Below are 20,795 nucleotides of genomic sequence, written 5' to 3' on the forward strand. Positions count from 1 at the left end.
GTTCCACTCCTAGTGCTCTAGCATGGAATTGTTTTCTAATCTAATTAATCAGTCTTAAGTCAATGAGAGTTTTACGAGGGGGGATTATACTACGATGCAATATGAAATTGATTATTTTAATTTAAACTACGAATGCTATAGAAATATGATTGTTTTTAATCTAGATAAAGGATTAGAGGGGAATTGAATCCACCTCGAATCCAACTTAATAACCTAGCATAGATTATTGTATCTCAATTCTTACGTTCTTACGGCAAGAATTTCGAGTTCTAATCCCTAGTGTTCGTGGCATTTCTACCAAATACTAACTAGCATGTGAGGTCGTCCACCCATTCTCATGGCGAAACACGACCTTCTAGAGTGGAATAGAATCTACAAACAATTGTACACTAACAACTAAGTTTTCATCAACCCCTCTAATGGAGGTTTTAGCCTTGATTCATCAAACTAACATTTCCCATTGAATCTAAACTAAACATAATGTAAAGAATTGAAATTTACTTAATCAAACAATAATGACATCTAATTTAATGACTAAAATAAAATAAGAACAAGAATTAAAATTAGATCTAGAAATGGAAATGACAAAAATCGAAATTGATAAAAATACTACTTTATTGATCTAATCAAATGAAGAACAAGATTCAAAGGTTTAATCTAATACAATAATTGAAATGGAACTAAACTTAATTAATCTATATGAAAAACTAGATCTAGAATTCATTAATGGAGGCTAACTAATCTAAATCTAATCTAGGTCTAACTATCTACGATTAACAAAGAGTGAAGCTTTGGTTTTTATACTCTCAGATCCAAAAATCGTGCATGGGCTTGGAGCCATGTTTTGGGCCAGAGAATCAGGCCCAAAACCCAATTCTTTCAGTCCAAAAAGGCCTCTTCACCTGCAGTTCGCTTCAACAGACTTTTCGTCCACTTTTGCTCTTCTGATTGGGTCAAGGCTTGGACCATTGGAAAGCTCTTTCCGAGCCGGTCGTTTTGACATAAGGTAGGCCCAATTCCGAGGTCTGAGTCCAAAGATATGGTCTTCGGAAGTTCTATTGACTTTGTGCACTGTTTCTGCCTGCGTGGACTTTGACTTTTCAGCTTTGACCGAGCTTTAGAAAGGCTTTGTCTTCTTGAATCTTGGCCTTTAATCACGGAACTCCTTAGTAACCGACCTTTGCTCATTTATCTCGCTAAAGTGGCACATTTCTGCACATAATGGACTTTGAAGCCTAAAATGCATAAAAACACGTAATCAGTGTTAACTCTTAATTATTACTCACATAATTGGTCTAAAAGTATGACTGTTACAGGGTTAAAACTACAGTTTTGGGCTCTTATCAAGATAGTATCCCATCTTACCGTGTCATAGGCCTTCTGAATGTCGAGCTTGACAGCTAGAGCACCTAGGTGTCCCTCTCTTCCTATCATAACCTCTGAGGAGTTCATGTGATAAAAGAATATTATCATGTATCAATCTTTCAGGGATAAAGGCCGACTAATTTGAAAATATGAGTAAATCTATGAAGATTTTGAATTTGTTGGTGAAGGCTTTAGAGACACACTTGTAAACAGTGTTACAAAGTGCAATGGGTCTGAACTCTTCCACTTTAGACGGGTTGCTCACTTTGGGGATGAGACAAAAAAGTGGCATTAACTCCTTGGGGTATCTTGTTTGTTGTGAATACATTCTGGACTGCTTGTGTAAAGTCTAAACCCACCACATTCCAGCAATGCTTGAAAAAAAATGGGTTAAAACCATCTGGACCTAGCACTTTGTTATCCGGCATATCAAAAAGGGCTTGCTTGATTTCCACTTCAGTTGGGCATTCATCGAGTTGTTGTTGCAGAGTAGGAGGAACTACATCTCGAACTTGCAATTGCATAAAAAAATCCTCATCACTAACAAGGGCAGCAAGTGAGCCTAACAGAGCTTTATAGTACTCAACCATGAGCGCAGCCACTTCATGTTGACTAGAGGTCGTACCTTGGTCTGAAGAGAGAGACCAGAGACCACTCCTAGCGTTCTTTTCTTTGATAGAATTAAAGAAACACTAGGTGAAAATAAGACTTTTTTTACTGGCAGAACCCGTCAAAAAACACTATTTTTAACTGACATTGCCCGTCGTAAGGCCCGTCAAAAAATTTGCAGTCGTTTTATTTCTTGACGGTTAGTTGCCGTCAATAATTTTAAATTTATTTGACGGGTGGTGAACGTCATTAATAAATAGAATTTTTGACGGACTAAAACCGTCAAATTTTGTTATTTCACTAGTCAAATTTGTCCAATTTTAATGGAATTTGGGATGCAAATTTGAAAATTATTGACGGTCTGCTACGTCAATTTTCTGTATACATAAATTTTCTTGACGGTCTATATCCGTCATTTTTCTGAGCATTAATGTTTTTTTTTTAAAAATTCTTATAATCTAAATTTCATAACTATTTTTCCTGAAAAAATTAAACTATCCAACTCAAATCAACATTCTGCCAAAATACAATAGATTCTTTCATCAAAACACCAAAATATTATAGCAAAGTACATTACATGAGTTTTAGTATACTCCATATACAACCATATATCTTCATGTATATACAAAACCAACTAGGTTGTACAAAAAAGGCGAAACTACTAAAATGCACAAAAAAAAGTTCACCAACTCACATCAAATTGGCTCCACAAAAGGCATAGGCCATGTGATTGTATCTCCAATTGAAATGTCACCAAATGTTCCTTCCCCAACATATAACTCAGTTGTGTAATCAAAGATATCGTCAATTGTTATGTTATACGAGTCGGTAGATGGTACATCATTAGACACGCTTCCAAGTGCAACGGTTCTTTTCCTGAAGTTCTTTAGAAGGCATTGTGTGGATGGTGGAACATGTGACACTTCATCAAGAACACGTGATTGTCTTCTTGCCTACAATGAACTCTTATGAGATATGTTTTATCCATTATAATTGGAAATAAAAAATGTGAATTTAAAAGAGAACAGTAGAACAAATCCAAGAAGAGTCAGTAGACACCCATCCAATCTTATATTCAAAATAACTCGGTGGAGTATCAAGAACTGCATGAAAGCAACTAGTAACCAGGAGTTAAAATAACAGGACTACACTTAACTATATATGCATTTTATTGTCATCGGTTCACATTATCACATAACAGTACACCACAGGTCACTGCAGGCTTTCATTTTGAATTTAATAAAGCAATGAAAACATATACCTAGTATGGATGCTTAAAACACAAACAATTAGTGAAAAATAAAGATATTATGTGAACAACCAATAAATATATTTTTGCTCCAATTGTTTTCATGTGCATATCACGTCACAGTAAACTGAACACAAGATGTCAAAACTACTCACACACTAATGATAAGTTACAACATGTGAGATTGTGAACGTACAACAACCAGAAGTTCAAACTCCCATGTGATACCTCAAAACTTGCAGAATCCAAAATAACTATTATAAAGAATGGGGCGTAAAGCCTTAAAAACTACTTAATCTAATTATTGTCTTTCTGTACACTTTCCTCTACTTCTCCCCCATATGTCTCACTTCTGATCTCATCCTCTTTCCATTTCCTAATTCCTATCTACCTCACTTTCATTTCTGTCAACTTTAGTACTTGTTTTTTTAAGAGAAACATTGTGGATGATAAAAGATGAAGTAAATTAAGTGATGGGGAGAAGAACTAATAGAGATCCAAAATCTCAAACTCTTCCACCATCACCATCCCATTCATTTTCTTCATCCGATTTCGAATTTATAATATCATCACTATCTTCTAGAAAGGCATCTTCAAATCTTTGTCCCGCCGATGATCTCTTCTATAAAGGCCAACTCCTCCCACTTCACCTATCCCCTCGCCTTTCCATGGTTCGAACTCTTTTCCTTGCTTCGTCTAGTACTTCCTCTTCTTCTGACACCACAACTACTGCCTCTCATGACTTCACCGGTAGTTCTTCCTCTACTGATTCCACTTCTTCATTTTCTAGTGATCAGCTGAGAATACTCCGTGCATATACAATACACCACAGTCCACAGCAGCATCTCACATAACCCACCGCCAGGAACACACAAAACCTCATATGTTACTTTAAAAAAAGGAACGCTCCACTAACCAACCATAAAGCATATTTATAAGGTACTAGTAGAAAATGCTAGGCCGAAAGGTAGCAAAACTTTAGATTTATTAGAAGAATATAAGTTAATATAAACACATAATATCTTAGTCTTAGCAGCTAAGTAATATGTCTCAGGAACAGCAGACTGCTAGTCCTGTTTGGGCATTATCCCCTAACCAGTTATATCATATCCAGGCCAATATTGACGCGAAATTGTAAACTAAGGAATGTAAACAAAGAGATGGCACTTTCGCCCTACTAGCACTCTCACCACTATACATCACGGGTAATGATTAATTCTTTTTGCTTGATTAAGGAAAATAAACAAAGCTAAACATTCGCCAAGAATAACAATAAAGTAAGAAAAAGGTTAAGTCTATAAAGTTTCTCTAAGGCGCTACAACAAACTAGCCAATATGCATTAAGTAACCATTTAGAAACATAGAGAAAAACAGACTTAATGAGTTATATATAATGTGGAGATCTTGTTCTTTTGTTCTACTGGCCCAGGCATATAAAACTATCTTTGGGAGGCCTGCCACCTATTGCAAATGATCAGAATCCTAATAAAGATGTACATGATTTGTCCCCTAATGCAAATATGCAGGACAGTGTGCTAAATCGTGAAGGTATGCCTCCCGATGCTGCACATTTCAACCATTCAGACATGGGAAACAATGTGCCAAATGCTGGAGATTTTAACAACATGAATACAGGAGGTATGCCACATAGAGATGCTGGGCCAAATGCTGGATATGCCAACGGTTTTCCTGCTGCAGGATACAGGGATGCTTCTAAGTCCTAACAGAGCAACAGTGGAGGTCCTAGCCCTGATTTGAAGAGAAGGTACCAAAACAACTACTCACCTAACACATTGGGGCACATGCCAAGACGAAAGTAAATAATTACCTGACTACAACTGGTCCTCATAAGGTGTCTTTAAATCAATTTGGAAGCAAAAAAAGTTATTGATATAAGTTTGATATTGATTTTAGTCATAAGGGTCATAATGGCCAGGAACCTCTGGAAGAACTAGACCACCACATTATGCGAAAATGGATTACTGTAAAATAGCAAGAACTATGCATTTTCCTAACACCATCCTACTACTTTTGACCAAGTTCGGGCTTTGGAATAAATTTGTCAACATCTACAGGTGGTAGTTCTCTAGTTTGACTGCTGAATCAACGCAGGCAACGGCAAACCCACCTCTCAAAAGAGAGTGGTCTCACTAGCCCCATGTAACCACTTCCGGGCGGGGCAAGCCCACTTGACGGAAGCTCTGGGACTGGACCCTTGATGAATCAAAGTCAACCAAAGCACCTACTCGAGCGGAGATTTTTTCTCAAATTCGATAGAATATAATTCCAACGCAAGTTCATCCTTGCGAATCACATCGGAGGAAGGCAGTTCTTATCAATGGAGCAGTCTACACAGAATGAAGTCTGTAATACTCCGCTGACCACAAGCATTCGCCTCCAGCGCAGTTGGGAGGGGGATAGATATCCAGCTAACATCCTCGATGATGTTCTGTTTCGCGGGAAACAAACCTGGCCGAATATAGCTTACCTCCGGCACCTGGCTTTCTCTGGCGCATATTAGCTTAGCTGCGCTCAATAGGCCGGTCTTGCTTCCTCTCTGGCGGCCACTTTACTTACCTTACCCCCGCTACACTCCCACTCCAATACGCCTGCTAAGCAAGATGCATTGCGATTTCCTTTTCTGTGGACGCACCGGAGTATGACCCGGGACGGGAAGAGAAAGACTTTTTTCTCTGGCGGGCTTTCTCTCGTAAAGCCAAAGACGCCCCAAGACAAGGTACAACTGTTGGGAAGGGGACATGATCAATAGAACCTGGCAGGATCTGGGCTGGGATAGTGGCGCCCATTCCTAACCTGCATTCTTTTAGGTGTAGTGTAGTCAGCAGCCGGAACTACATGAGAAGAAGCATACTTCAAGTTAGCGACCATCAGGTTGTTCTGGCCGAAGAAGCAAGAAAACTAAAACGCGTTAGCGCAACAGCTTTCGCGCGTTGGGCGCTCAGACGTTGCTTGTTGGAGTGGAGAGCGGAAGTTTCAACTCCCGAGCAGAGGGAGGGTCGCCCGTAACCAGTTAGCACTGTCCACTGTCAGCAGGAGTAGTACTCGAATAGGCTTATGAGGGTGGTTTCAAAGGTAGTTAAAACCACTGACTTTTAGGCCTGTTTTCAGCAGGAAGAGCTGAAGGGAATACACTTGACGGAAAGCGCTAATAGGTATCTGGAACCTACAGCTACTGTTTTCACTTTCCTATTTGAAGCGATACGATCTCTTCTCATGAATTCCCCTTTGAGACCTTAAGCGAGGAAGGAAAAGGAGGTGGCCCAAAAGGACCTTCTCTTCAGGCAAACAAAATAGCCCGGTTATGCTTTGATGAAACCCTATTTATAAATATAAGGATCCTTTGATGGTAGTTCAATGCTACCGCCTGGGAAAAAGAAGTCATGGGCGGGTCGCTCAGGAATCTACTGAGGCTAGACTGCTGATCTTCTGGAGTAGTCTTAGTCTGGGAAACATAATGTAATCGCCGCCGAGAATAAACATGTTGTGCCGGGTGACTGGAATCCTCTGAGGTCAGCTGAACAGGCTGACAATCGGCAGAAGATGCTGGGCAAAGCTGCTAGGGGGTTTCCTTTTCCTCAACCAATTCATAACTGTCAGCCTTACTTGGTCTAACATTTTGTTATGAGCTAGCTGAATGGGTAAGATTTGAGTTCAAGTGGCACAGGACCTTCAATCGACCATGGGGCGTATTCTACCCTTACCGAATTCATTCTATTGAAGCGTAACGCCCATTTCAGGGGGGTGCAACACTTCTAAGTTTTGGCCCACCGACGACATTTCCTTATTTTGGGACGTTATGGCAAAAGACGATGACTCTTGGAAGGAAAGATAAGGCCACTGACTACCTCAGACCTTGCTCGCAAAGACTATCCACCTTCAGCATTTGGTACTGAGGAGAGCCAGCTATTAAGCACAGACCCTTCCCTCCAAAAGTCTCCGCTAGATTCTCTCAAAAGCACCTCCAGGCAGTCGAGTAGCACCTCTAGTACTACTTCATCTGCCTGTTCTTCGACATGCTAATGCTTTTCTGTGTTGTTTTGTTATTTTTTCAGTACTTGATTCAACAATGCAACTTCAGCAGGACATGTCCTCTCTCCAGTCTGAGTTGGACAGGATTCTTTACTTGCTAAAGATTGCAGACCCAACAGGGGAAGCTGCTAAAAAAAGATACTTGAACGTAAAAAACATCTGTGTTAAATGAAGTTGAGGTAGCCACTTCTAGCATCACTAAACTCTTTCCAAGAGAACGAAACAAAAAATCTGGTTCAGGAAAGCTCACAGATGACTCCACCCGTCAAGAAGGTACTCATGAGGGTACCACCCAAGCTGTTACAGTTGTTGAAGTTGAAAACAATGTTACTGATTCAACTGAACGCAAAGGTCCTGCTTACACTACAGAAAACCTCAATGGCTCGGGGATATCCATGACACTGAGAAGAAAGAAATCAAACAAGAAGCAGCGCCTTCGAATGTGGACAATTCAGATCAGTTTGTGGACTACAAAGACAGGAAGGATGCTTTGGGTTCTACCGTCTCTATACAAGTGGAATCAGGGATTGAAGCTGCAGCTCCTGGTCTATGTATGTCTTTGTCTATGGACAATGGAAATAATACGCATTTCACTAGGGACATTGACACCTATGCATGGATGTAACGTCTGACGTACTACATTCCATTTTGGCCCACAAAATGTTCCCTTTGACAGGGCAATGCAGCTATCTAGGTTTGAGGTGGCAGGAGCGTACACTTTTTCTTAACTAAACAATAATGCATTTACAGACAGGTCACTTCGGCTTTTCAAGCCAAATGGACTTCCTTGCGAACAAAATTTCGAAGACTGAGCAAATCCCCCAAACTTTCACGACATATGCTAAGTTTCAAAGATGGACATTCAAAATGTATGTGTGTTCACTGTATGTGCCTACATTTCCCAAGGTACTGCACTCAATACCTTACATGATAAATGGGTCGCAGAAGAATGGAGGATGGATGTCAGGCTTGGGAAAACGCCTAGTTGCAGGCCAGAGATAAACATTGATAAATTTGGATTCAAGATAGGCCATTGGTAAGCTTATTCCAAATAATCGGATCACAGCCATATCACTAATAATGTATGACTAATACCTCCACACAAAACAACTAGTACTAACTAAATTTGGAGCAGATATAATGGACTGAACAAGTTAAAGGAACTTGAAGGATGTCAAAACATGATTGAGTATAACTAATTCAGCAAGAACTACCACATAGCACAATGTATTATTCATGTGTGTTGTGTGCACCCAACAAATAGTCTATTTCCATTTTCTAAACAATAAAACCTAGTCGATAGTCCAAACTCCAAACATATAATAGTATTATTTCTTCTTCCATACGAGACATAATATAAACAATAGAAGAAACAAATAGTAGTGTTGAGATCAGCTTTGCTGACTCTATACTAAAATCGTGTAGGCTATATAGCAAGATATATATTACTACATGGAGTACATGCATAAAGAAATGTTGCACTAAGTCATCTTTCATTACCTGTGGAGAAGTATTTTCGAACTCTGGTGCATAACCCTCTAACTTTTCCTCAAGAATTTTACGTGCCCTCGTCTCTTCATCAAGACGTTGCATCACTAGTTTGACATTTTCATCTGTAATTTCATGTTTTCTCTTTTCTTCTTCAACAATTTTGATGTAAGGAGCGGAGGCATGTACAACAGTCTTTGTAACACCAGTTCCTAGTCCTCGAACGCGACCCTTGCCATCACGACCAATGACCTAACCATAAGACAAAATGATTACATTCAACAAAGGATGACATTTAACACATACATCAACTGAAAAGTTTTAGAGTATACTAAATAGATGCCTGCTCTAACATGACCATTATCTAAATATATATACCTTTGCCACAGGATCATTATCCAAATCTTTCTCTCCCAAGTAGGGGTCAAGGCTCACAAGCCGCTTGATTTCATCCTAGAAACAAAATTTATAGTCATATACACAAATTTTTCCACCATGAAATTAAGAGCTAAAGTTAAAGAACAATAAAAGAATAAGAATTCCAATTACCAGACTTGGTCTCAATTCAAGAAAAGGACATGATCCGTCCTTACTTGTATGTGTGGCCACAAACACATGCATTCTTGTGACCGTACCATCTGGGCTTTCCTTAATCTAAAAAGAAAACAAACTCTTAAGCATATAACAATATTCTGGTAAATCCAGAAGTTGTTAGTAACAATAGAAAATACCAGTTCCTCTTCGATTCTAGCACATCCAAGTCTACCAGATGTGTGTGGCAACTTCATGTGCTCCCTAGATAATTTGCCCTTTTCTCGCTTAATTTTCTCTTCATCAGTCGAGCAAATTTCTATAATGCTTTTCCAATCTTCTTTTTTTGTACACTTTGGTATGTTTTCCATACGCTCAGAATTGGTTGAATATCGATCATAAACCTTGCGGAGTCTGTGTTTCCAATTTTTCCAAGATATGTTGGCTTTTAGCAAAACACCAACTTGGCCAGTAGGTGAAAGATCATAAACATCCTTCAACATAAAACAAGAAAAGATAAAAATAGCTTAAAACTTGTTAACAAAAGAGAGGACTAAACTCTTGAAATTAGGCAAAAACAGATAGAAACACTTAGAATTTTCAGGTGGTATTACAAATTGCTAAGACTAAATGCTAAAACCAACACTTCGAATTTTCAACACTGAACTGACACTTAGAATTACAAGAGGCCGTGGGTAAGGTGGATACATTCTATGGGAATATGGCTTCAAGCGCTTTATAGTCTTCCAAGCATTTTCAAGTGTCTTTGCTTCGCAGCGGGAATATGGCTCTTAACATGCTTAGGAGACCTGAGTCATCCCAAGAAAGTGAAGGGCCCCTAGACAAGTTCAGTGCTCACGCTCTATCAGGGAAATGAAGTTCAAAAATAGAGGACAAAAATTTATTACTCTCCCTCAGATGGAAATAGGGGAGAATATAGCAAGCAGTAGCTGCTCATTCATTGAATGGAGATACAGTTAAAGTAGCTAATGTAAGAAGACAAGGTTAGAAGAAACAGTGCAATCTAACTTTTTCCGCTCTTTATCAACTCATTTCGTTCTATATCTAATGGGGTACTTGCTTTCTAAGTGAAGAAACAAATCATTTGTGCTGGCCAAATAGCTTTTTTCTTCTTTGTAATGAAAAATTAGATATTCTTTAAAGTTCGACTTAGAACTCAAAAAAAAATACAACAACAACTGATTTCACTTCACAAAATGCGATCTTGTAGTTTGGTTTTCAAACTTCTCTTCATTTTTTCATTCTCAGAGTCACCGACAAATACCTTAGCTCAAACCAAAACTTGCTCGAAGTGGGAGGCTGCTCTTCTCGACTTCAAAGCCAAAATCCTAAAAGACACAACAGGTGTTCTCTCGTCATGGGTTGGCGGTGATTGTTGTGCGAGGAGATTGGGAGGGCATTCAGTGTAATCCCAAGGCAGGGGAGAATAGTAGCGTTACAGTTACAAGTACCCTCGAGATAGGAGCAAATTGCCCTTTACATGAAGGGCACATTGTCACCTTTGGGTGAACCGGTTCTGGAGGCATTAGTCACAAGTGGAATGAAACAAATTGGAGGAAGCATTCCTGAAACTTTGTCAAAGCTAGTCCACCTCACTCAACTTGTCCTTTGAGGACAACATTCTTGAAGGATCCATACCTTCAAGTCTAGGTCAGTTGGCTTCACTTAAGACCCTCTCATTAGGTGGCAACCATTTGAAAGGATATATTCCTTCAAGTTTAGGGAACTTGACATTTATTGATCTCTCAAATAACCAATTTTCATGACAGATACCGAGTTAACTATGAAGCCATAACCAACTAACCAAAAAGTTAAGAAAATTTGACTAATGAGACGTTGTGTGTTTCGCAATTATAAACCACCAAAAATTTCAGTGCTTCAGCGTATGTTGATACACAATTATTCGATAACCCATATCACAGAACACTCTAACTAGACTCCGATCCTTGAGCGGTTTTTATTTTCTTCACTCTAAGTGTAGTCTAGCTTGCCTAGTATTTGCTCGAATCCTAGTATCCATCAGATAGTGTTCATGGGTAAGGCTATATATGAAATAACCTTCATTCAGAATGATGATGCTGAGGAGGGAGTACACAAGCAGAAGGAAATAAAGGTCAGTAAGTGGGAAAATAGAGAAATGGGGGTTCAAAATCTAAACACTAATGGGACGTTACAAGGATCAGTGGGGGGATGGGCTGCAGCACTACGCAATGATACAGGTGAGGTTATAGCAACCAACAATGGCTCGTCGGTTGAACTCTGAAAGCAAAGTGGCACATGGTATGGGCATGGCATTGAGACATGGCAGCAAAGGAAATTATAGTATAAACTGATTCCTTGGCAGTAGATGCATTCAACACAGAAGAATGTGTTTAGAAATGTACTTAGAGGGGGAAAAAATAAAAATAAAATAAGAGTATAATGTACTTACTGTTACTCTCTTAAAAACGTGTTTCTTGATATCCTCCGCACAAGGCGGCGGTCGGTAAAGTAGGTGCACAATACATTCTAGCCATTTTGCCTAGAAAGGTGACAAATTGAGTAGAACCAGGACCAACAGGTAGCCCATTATAATTGAACCGAACTTGCTTCTTTGGACCTAAAGATTTCAATATCTTAGATTACACAACAAAGCAAAAGCAATAACAACTAAACATTTATGAAAATAAATTAATATCATAGTCACCTGTATGTTGTTCCTCGCTTTCATGTTGTTCCTCGATTTCTTCGGAGTCACTAGGTTCAAAGTCAAGTTGATAGTCACTAGGTTGATCAGATCCGGTTTGCAACATAACTGATTCAAATCTAAATAATGAGTTCACCAAATTCTAGACATAATGTAAGTAATGAATTCACCAAACGCAAACTGATTTCAAACAAGAACATCATACCATTCAAGATTAGATATATTCAAAAAGCTAGACTTACGCAAAATAGAAATAAAATGCAATATATAAGTGTCACACCAAATCAGCAGACACAAAATAATTAAAAAAAATGCAATATCCAAATCAGCAGACACGCCAAAAAAAAGTTACAATTGTGTGCACTAATCTGATTTCACTTTACTATCCACTAAACTTCAACACCATCAATATCACCCATTAAAGCAGATGCTAAACCATCTGAGTTTGACATTGCTTCAAAGACTAAGGGGTCTTCATAAACATCCACATCATGGTTCAATCTCTTAGGAGCATGCAAGCTAAGACGACATGCCAATTATCTCTACTAAGATCCTTGCAATAGAAAACTTGAGCGGCTTCAGAAGCAAGAATGAATGGTTCATCATCCTCATTCGTATTTCTTTGGCACCTTCTCAAATTAACATATACCAGATTTGTATCTGGATCAACAACGCATCCATTTCTTTTATCTTCAATACGCACCCAATCACAAAAGAACACTACTTGTTTAAACTTATGGTAATCTAGCTCAAGTATCTGCCTAATGATTCCATAATAAGTGGCTTCATCTTCCACTAAATTTTTGTCTTTGGCACTTGCTCTGAAATTAGTAAAAGCCTTCATTGAGACACCACTATTTTGGGTTGTTGAGTTCGCTTCTAAATCATACGTACAAAAAACATATCCATTTACTGCGTAGGAATTATATGACTTTGCAATAAAGGATGGCCCATCAGCAAGCATCTTGAATTTAGACTCTTTTTCTTTCTCAAGTTGTTTCCTTAATTAGCCAAGGAATATACTCTATCTCCTTTTCTGATGACGCAATGACCCTACGACTTTTACCCCTAGATTTGAAGCTTTGGAGGTATGTCTCGTACTTCCTGTAATTGTAAACAATGTACATTTATTATTAAAAATGTAGAGAGACATAATAAATGAAATTGAACGCAGGCGGTATCTAATTTTACCTTTCCCACTCAACATTTTTACTTGACTTTCTCAAAACCCATTTTGCGTGCTTCTTTGGTATTGCAAACTTCGGAAGCAAGTAGTCCTCCCCTTTTTATCAATAGGGTAGCCACACTCAGTTTTATCATCCAAGGCAGCCTTTTCTTCTTGCTTATGTATTTCTCTTTTGCTTGACGGGATATATTCCATGCAGTATTTCATTGCTTCATCCATAAGGTATTGTTCAGCAATACACCCTTCTGGAAATTTTGGGTTCCCTACGTACGATTTGTATGTTTTCATCATCCTGTGGTGTGTAATTAATCAATGTAAATATACACAAAAAACTAATGAATAACATAATTAGTTTCAGAAGTAACACTGACCTCTCAAATGGATACATCCAACGATATCTAATTGGTCCGCAAATTTGAGCCTCTTCCGCCAAATGCAAAACAAGGTGTGTCATGGACACAAAAAAAGATGGCGGGAAATACTTTTCAAACACACATAGTGACTCCACAACACGTTGTCCCATTTTTTCAAGTTCAGCACGACAAATAACCTTCGAACACAAGACATTAAAGAACAAAGAAAATTGTCGAATAGCTGCACGCAACGACTTATGTTTCTTGAACGCATGCATCAACAACACTGGCAATAGGTGCTATAACAGGATGTGATAATCATGTGACTTTAGACTCTTCAATTGAAAATCATCCAAGTTCACATTATGTTTCCAATTTGCACTATATCCGATTGGAACCTTCAATTGGTGCAAAGTTCTACAAATCAAGGATCTCTCAGAACGGGAAAGACAATAAGGAGCCTTAGCATACGATAACCTCCCATTAATTTTCACAGGCCACAACTTCTTTTTGATCTTCATAGCCTTTAGATCTTTACGTGCTGCCATACCATCCTTCGACTTACTAGTGTTCATGATTAAAGAGAAGAGATTATCTGCAACATTTTTTTCAACGTGCATCACGTCTACATTATGTGGAATAGGAAGATGCTGTAGTAAATGTGAGAAGAGTATTAGTATATGCAAAATATAATTGCAATACTAGTAACTAGTAGCAGGACATGCTTGAGATAAAAGACTGGTCAACTAGTCTTGCTGCAACCATTTATTTTAATATCAAAAGAGCATAATACAGAAACAAGGGTGAGGCCTAAAGACAGAGACTTGGCATTGCTACCCTAAAGACCTACAAGTCTGATCAACTGCCAATGGGTGAGGCCAACAATAAGGAAATGGATATGGAGGTACTACCAGAAAATCCAAAAGGAAGGTGATATTTTCTTTTTTTAGTGGCAGCAAGAAGTCTAAGGATGGTACCGTCAACAAGAAAAAGCCTAAAAACAGGAAGAAGTTCAAGGATATGGTGGCAGCAAGAAGAAGTTCATGGATGTGGTCAACAATAAATTACACTGATATTACATAGAACATTGAAAAGAAAGGGTAATAAATACCTCCCAGTAATCCAGTTTAAAGAAGATGGAATCCTTCAACCAACCAGTCAACTTAACCTCGTTAGAACCCCTCTTCCTCTTTTTACCATTCACCTTACCATATACATAAGGAATTTTGCTCATTTTCTGCTTCACTACTGAACCAACCAAACGGCAAGGATGCTCTCCATGTTCTTCCTTCCTATTAAATTGGGATTTCTGTGTCTTGAAAGGATGGTTTTTGTTTTTCAGAAATTTCCTACACCCCATGTAAGAAAATTTCTTCCCATTTGTTAACCATTTCGACTCTATCCCTTCACTACAAACTGGGCAAGCGTACCTTCCTGCTGTTCTACGTCCTGAAACATGACCATATGCTGGAAGATCGTGAATAGTCCATAATAAAATTGCTCTCATGTTGAAAGTCTTCTTACTTGCAAGAATCATAAGTTTTCCCCTTTGGACCACAAGTTTTTCGAAGTTCTTCAATAAGCGGTGTAAATAAACATCAATTTCATCTCCTCGGATTACTTGGAATCAATAGTGTTAACATTACAAACTCTTTGCGCATGCACAAGGATGGAGGAAGATTGTACGGGACGATCATTACAGGCCAACAACTATGAATGCTATTGTTGTTACCAAATGGAATAAATCCATCTGGTGCAAGTCCTAATCGAACATTACGTGGCTCAGCAGGGAAATCGCTCCACCGATAATTAACAGACTTCCAACAAGAAGAATCTATTGGGTGCCGCATATGACTTTGGTTTGGAACTGATTTTGCATGCCATGTCATATTCTCAGTAAGCCACGACACACTATACATCTTCTGCAACCTTTCTGTTAAAGGAAAATATCTTAGCTTCTTCATTGGCAAAGGTTTAGCCCTTGGCTTGGATTCATCAGTTGGCTTCCATCTGCTCGCACCACATGTGGGACAACTAACTCTATTTTCATTTTCCTTCCCCCAGTATAAAATACAATCATTTGGACATACATGGATAACCTCACACTTCATATGCAATGCCTTTATCATACTTTTAGCACTATCTGTTTTAACAGCCAATGTACTCTTATCCGGCAGAATCCTCTTTAAGAATCCCAGTAACTGTGTGAAACTATTATTGGACCACCGATGTCTAGACTTCATCCCCAATAGCTCAATTGTCGCTGACAACTTTGAATGTTCACCTTCACATGAAGGATACAAGGGTTGTAATGCATCTTCCATCAATTTCTTGTACCGAACATCCTTATGTATATTGATTTGAATATCATCTAGCAAAATATCACCATCAAGAGCATAATCTTCATCTTGATTCTCATCCACCTCATCCAGACATGCATCCAAGTCATTAGGTTGACTATGCCCAAATGTATCATTCACCATCTCCACCATTCTTGGAAGCATCTCTTCATTACCGACACAAGTTGAGGTACTAGCAACAAGATAATCGATTTTTTTCTGGAAGAACGCTCTCCATGTTGAACCCATGATGTGTAAGAGCTTGTTATACCCTTACGAATCAAATGGTAAAAAATATCTTCAGCTGATCTCTTCTCTTGGTTACCGCTATCAACACAAGGACAGCAGTACCAATCAATTTTTTTCCCCAAACTATTTTGGGTAAATTTAATGAATGAATGAGCACCTTCAATGTATTCCGTAGATAACGTCGGTGCCTTCATCCATGCCTTGCTTGGCACTTTCGTAGACATCTTTTACAACAAAAAAAAATCAATACAAATACCACTTGCATATCAAATAAAGTGTCATACTAACTAACTAATACAACTTGCAGCACACACGCACAAACGAGTAATATTACATCACCAAGAACATACTAATTAAATTAAACTTGTGGTAGTGAAAGCCATATAATCAAAATTTTCATGAGTCGATATGCAACTAAGTTTTTTTACTATGTTTATGCCCCCACCACTCTCTAAATTCGTAGTTCTGCCCCTACATTAGACAATCACCACACGAATAACATTTTCGACAAACCAACACCCTCACCATGTTGAACAAAACATAGTTTATAAAAAAAAATTGTTAGAATTGATAGACAACACCCTCAACACGACAAACCAACATCTTCACCAAGAAGTGCATCCAATTAAAGGATGAAAACTTCCATTACTCAGTAAAACGAATGGTGAAAACTCAATTTTAACAACAATAATTTACTCAAATTTTTTGATAAAGCAATAAAAAGTCACAACGTTATACAATATTAATTCGCAGTAACAATAGCATATCAATAACAACGATAATGATATGTGTTTCATTTCTTAAAACAAATAAGTCTTTTTAAACAAAGAAAAAAAAACACAAACCTTTAGGAGATGCAAACTAACTAAAATTCGATCAAAACTAGCTGTAGTAGTGTATATGCAAAACGACCAATTTAAAAAGTTAGAGTTTTGACATAACCCATTACAAGAATGGGAAAAAAAAACAAGGGTTATGATACCTAGATAACTAGATAACTAGAGTAGTAGAACGTATCTTCTCCATCAATATCTCCCTTATTGAATTAACAAGCCACAATGATGTTTGGTATTCCTCCTTATAATTCGTCCACCAATAGCAATGGCACTAGTAAGTTTCTTGTATATTCATTATGTTTCTTTCTTAGCTTGTGTTACTTTGTTTCTTGATATTGTGCATGCACGTATTAGGTTCAACTTCATAATGCCTAGTTTTATTTCTTTCTGTGTATTTTTGCATACATTATTTTGACAGCAGTGTTGGCGCAATCATCGCCAACTACCGATGACATTGTTTTTCAATATCCTACTGCACCGGCAATTAACCAATTAAGTTAATGCCATTCCAGCCAACACCTATATTTTTATTTTTATTTTTTTTCCCCTCTATTCAGACTGAGAATATATATTTACTTGGAGCACATAACTTTATTTAAACATGTCGTACGGTCGTGCATTATGTCACATAATAAGTTCATCAATTTCGTACTGTACTTAGATTGTTATTTCACAATTATATCATTGGTGTTACAGTACATGGAAAAATATATGGTTTTCTATTCTTTGAATCCAAAAATAAAACTTTACTGTGTCACACCTAACAGTTCAGAATATAAATTTCATATTATAGTTATATATTTTACCATTGTTAGATGTAAATTAGAAGAGTCCTGTGAGTTTTAGAGAATGGGTGGATTATGACTTTCAAAGGGTAGAACACAAACTTGAAAACAGACTTCATGAGAAAGATGCATCATCCCAATATACTAATTAAAGAAAAAGTAACATCTTTTCTAAATAAAAGAAACAAACCAGTGAAATTGAAGCTTGCTGAATTTGTTAGCTAGCTTTGGCGGAAGTTGTTTGAAGTTGCTGTAGAGATGAAATTGTTATCTTTGGCGGAACAAGGTAATGAAATTATCCGCGAGGCTTGCAAATGGAGTCGTGAAGTAGCTGCTGCTTGTGAGGTATGGAAGGAGATTGTATATGACGGTGAGTTTTTGGTTGAGTTTTAACCAAATAGAAACCGAAAGAGAGAAAATTGGAAAAGAGCGAAAATTTTGGGGGGAAGGTATTCGCGCTTCGACTGGGATTTCGGGGAAAATTTTCTTTACGAGCGTGGATCATCAATTTTTTGTTTGACGGTTATGGACCATCAATTTAATAAAAAGCCCATCAAATATATTCTTGACTATTAGTACCCGTCAATTCCTATCCGGACCAAGAGTCAAAAAAATCATGTTTTCACCTAGTGAAATAGGTGGCTCCTTTATCCCCATCCTTCATAAAGAGACAATCACTTTTTTGCAGTATATCAATATCTTCTGCGAGAGTAAGGTCTTTATACTTCTTCAAGGCCACTCGTTCCTGTTCACCAATCATTGCATCATTTGGGTTTTGTTGTAGAAGAATCTAAATATCTTGTAGTTCCTACTTGGCATTGAGTACTCTTTCATGAAGGTTGGAGAAATTTAGCTTAGCCCACAGCCTGACCTTTTCCTTGAGTAATTTGAGTTTCTGAATCAGCACATACATAGAGTTGGAATAGATGGGAGTATTCCAAACATCCTCTAGCATAACAAGGAAACCATCTTGGATCGCCCAGAAAGCCTTTGCAGAACTCTTAAAATCGATCCACTGTAAAACCATGGGAGATTGGTCTGAAACTCCTTGTGCCAAAAATTCAGCATTAGTAAAAGGAAATTTCGAGTGCCATAGATTATTAACTAGACATCGATCAATTTTAGACATGATATTAGTACTCCAAATGGATTTATTAGACCATGTAAAAATGAAACCATTGTAATTAAGATCAGAAAGACCTGCCCCTTGCAAACACAAGTTAAAGTCCACTGCTTCTCGAGGATGCATAGGTTCTCCTCCAACCCTTTTATTTGCAAACAAAATGTTGTTGAAATCCCCTGCAACACACCACGGGCCATTTATAGAGTTATTGATGAGCATGCACTACACCATAATAGCTTTTTTGTGACGCCTATTTGGCATCACAAATAAATTTTGTGACTCCTATTTGGCGTCTCAATTTGCGTCAGTAAGTTTTGTGACGGCATTTTGGCGTCAGTAATTTTTGTGATGGTGTTTTGGCGTCACAAATTTGTGACGGCATTATGGCATCACCTTTTTTGCGACGGTGTTTTGGCGTCACAAATCTTTGTGACGACATTATGACGTCAGTAAACACGTTTTGGTTTTTTAAAAAATAGTAATTATTATTTTGCTATATGAGCAATCATTTTGCAGTCTTGTACCCTGTAGAACTCTCCAAGAGACAACTTATTTAAAAAAACAATGCAATTAATCCACAAAATACACAAGTATCAACACTGAAAATTTCACTATTGCCAAATAATCCTTTTCACATTTCAAAAATGGTCTACAAAGTACACATGATAAACACTCACGATTTACTCTATATCTCTCAAAATTATTATCAAATAACTTTCACACATATCAATTTTAAAATGCAATATATAATATACAACAACAAGGTATATCTTCTCTGCAAGTATCCACGGCCTAGCAAAAATGAAGCACCTTCAAAGCTCCCACCAAGTGACAAGAACCTGTCAACTCTAAACTTGCCTTTCACAAAGAAAGAAGAAAACTTTATTAATCAACTAAAAATGGTAAGGCAGTTGTTCAAGTTAGCTTTACTTATCTGAGGATTATAGAGAGTTGAACATTCCAAAATCAGATAATATTGCAGTCCAACAACACTTCCCAACAAGTAGAATAAGGTAGCATGGTAAACATAAGGTTCTACTTCTGCTTCTCAACACATTCAAATGACTTAAAACAAGAGCATAAATGAAAAGGAAAATTAAAAGTTAAACACAGTAGATCCAACTCCCTGGATCTATCAATCATTCTAAAATTACTTCCTGAACCCTAGGGTTTGCATTTATGGAAAACTACAAGCACTTAAAAGTGTATGCCGGAAATGACAAGCGAGGATCAATTTTTAGGATACAATTAAGATGCTCACACAATTTAAAAAAGAAAGTACATTTTTTATTAACACCCAAAGTAGATAAGCAAGCTAAATAAAACAAAAGAAAAGGCAAAAAAAGAAAAACAAGCACAACTATAGAACATACACAAAGCCAAATGTACAGCAATAATAATTTAATTCACGCCTCATAATCAACTAGAGAAGTATCTAGAACATTTTAGAATAACCAAAATAAAAGTGCCTAGCGCAGAACAAATGTGAAGATACCAACCGTGCCATCTGTCACCGCAGAAACTAAACTAGTAGTCATCCATTGGCACATGGATAAGTCCGTCACTTCTCCATTGTGCTTTCCAACAAGTTGGACACCATCAATCAGCTTGTTAATAGGACACATTATTGCTTCCTCTTCATAAAATACTTCCTTTTTTCCAACTTGAATTGTATCAATTTTCAGCACATATTTTCCGATCCCAACTACCAAATATTCCTGTAAATGGTCAAGAGCGATAGAAATGGGGTTTGAAGATATGAGAAGAATAGGAGAGGATGTGGTTAGATGGTTTGTTTTGATCAAGAGAGTAGAGAAAGAGAGTGGGGTTCTCACACAGATGGTTCTCGTTTCTAAATCTGATCCGAATTGGGTGGAGAAACTGCGAAATAGAACAAAATTATAAACCCTAGAAAACAAAATCAT

The 20,795-nt window shown here is 37.8% G+C and overlaps 3 protein-coding genes across 3 annotated transcripts; all 3 read right to left on the reverse strand.

Moving 5' to 3' along the window:
• Window positions 1-2,479: 2,479 nt before the first annotated feature.
• On the reverse strand, window positions 2,480-12,963 carry LOC147488218 (uncharacterized). Its single transcript, XM_086574307.1, has 6 exons — window positions 12,649-12,963; window positions 9,493-9,786; window positions 9,311-9,415; window positions 9,140-9,214; window positions 8,774-9,013; window positions 2,480-2,927 (listed from the first exon to the last, which is right to left on the reverse strand). Exons 1-6 carry the CDS (start codon window positions 12,961-12,963, stop codon window positions 2,670-2,672), a joined length of 1,287 nt encoding a protein of 428 aa, XP_086430433.1. The 3' UTR covers window positions 2,480-2,669.
• Window positions 12,964-13,023: 60 nt separating this feature from the next.
• Window positions 13,024-16,350, reverse strand: LOC147488219 (uncharacterized). The gene is made up of 7 exons (XM_086574308.1): window positions 16,149-16,350; window positions 15,160-16,044; window positions 14,650-15,005; window positions 13,937-14,188; window positions 13,557-13,837; window positions 13,260-13,477; window positions 13,024-13,103 (listed from the first exon to the last, which is right to left on the reverse strand). Exons 1-7 carry the CDS (start codon window positions 16,348-16,350, stop codon window positions 13,024-13,026), a joined length of 2,274 nt encoding a protein of 757 aa, XP_086430434.1.
• A 2,205-nt stretch (window positions 16,351-18,555) lies between these two features.
• Window positions 18,556-20,495, reverse strand: LOC147488220 (uncharacterized). The gene is made up of 2 exons (XM_086574309.1): window positions 20,366-20,495; window positions 18,556-19,046 (listed from the first exon to the last, which is right to left on the reverse strand). The coding sequence occupies exons 1-2, from the start codon at window positions 20,493-20,495 to the stop codon at window positions 18,556-18,558; spliced, it is 621 nt and encodes a 206-aa protein (XP_086430435.1).
• Between the last annotated feature and the right edge of the window lie 300 nt (window positions 20,496-20,795).

The sequence above is a fragment of the Coptis chinensis genome, chromosome 7 (assembly GCF_015680905.1).
Source record: "Coptis chinensis isolate HL-2020 chromosome 7, ASM1568090v1, whole genome shotgun sequence".
Classification (NCBI taxonomy): Eukaryota; Viridiplantae; Streptophyta; class Magnoliopsida; order Ranunculales; family Ranunculaceae; genus Coptis; species Coptis chinensis.

Excerpts from the sequence above, each read along its gene's own strand:
- LOC147488218 (XM_086574307.1), bottom strand. The coding sequence starts at position 12,963 with ATGCTTGCTGATGGGCCATCCTTTATTGCAAAGTCATATAATTCCTAC. Across the intron at positions 9,014-9,139 it reads ATAATGATCCTGTGGCAAAG|GTCATTGGTCGTGATGGCAA; the intron begins GTATATATATTT and ends TCTTATGGTTAG. Across the intron at positions 2,928-8,773 it reads TCGAAAATACTTCTCCACAG|GCAAGAAGACAATCACGTGT; the intron begins GTAATGAAAGAT and ends AGTTCATTGTAG.
- LOC147488219 (XM_086574308.1), bottom strand. The coding sequence starts at position 16,350 with ATGTCTACGAAAGTGCCAAGCAAGGCATGGATGAAGGCACCGACGTTA. Across the intron at positions 15,006-15,159 it reads GTTAACACTATTGATTCCAA|CATATGGTCATGTTTCAGGA; the intron begins GTAATCCGAGGA and ends ACGATCTTCCAG. Across the intron at positions 13,478-13,556 it reads TGGATGTATCCATTTGAGAG|GATGATGAAAACATACAAAT; the intron begins GTCAGTGTTACT and ends TACACACCACAG.
- LOC147488220 (XM_086574309.1), bottom strand. The coding sequence starts at position 20,495 with ATGTGTCCTATTAACAAGCTGATTGATGGTGTCCAACTTGTTGGAAAG. Across the intron at positions 19,047-20,365 it reads GGTGACAGATGGCACGGTTG|GGGATTTCAACAACATTTTG; the intron begins GTATCTTCACAT and ends GGTGTGTTGCAG.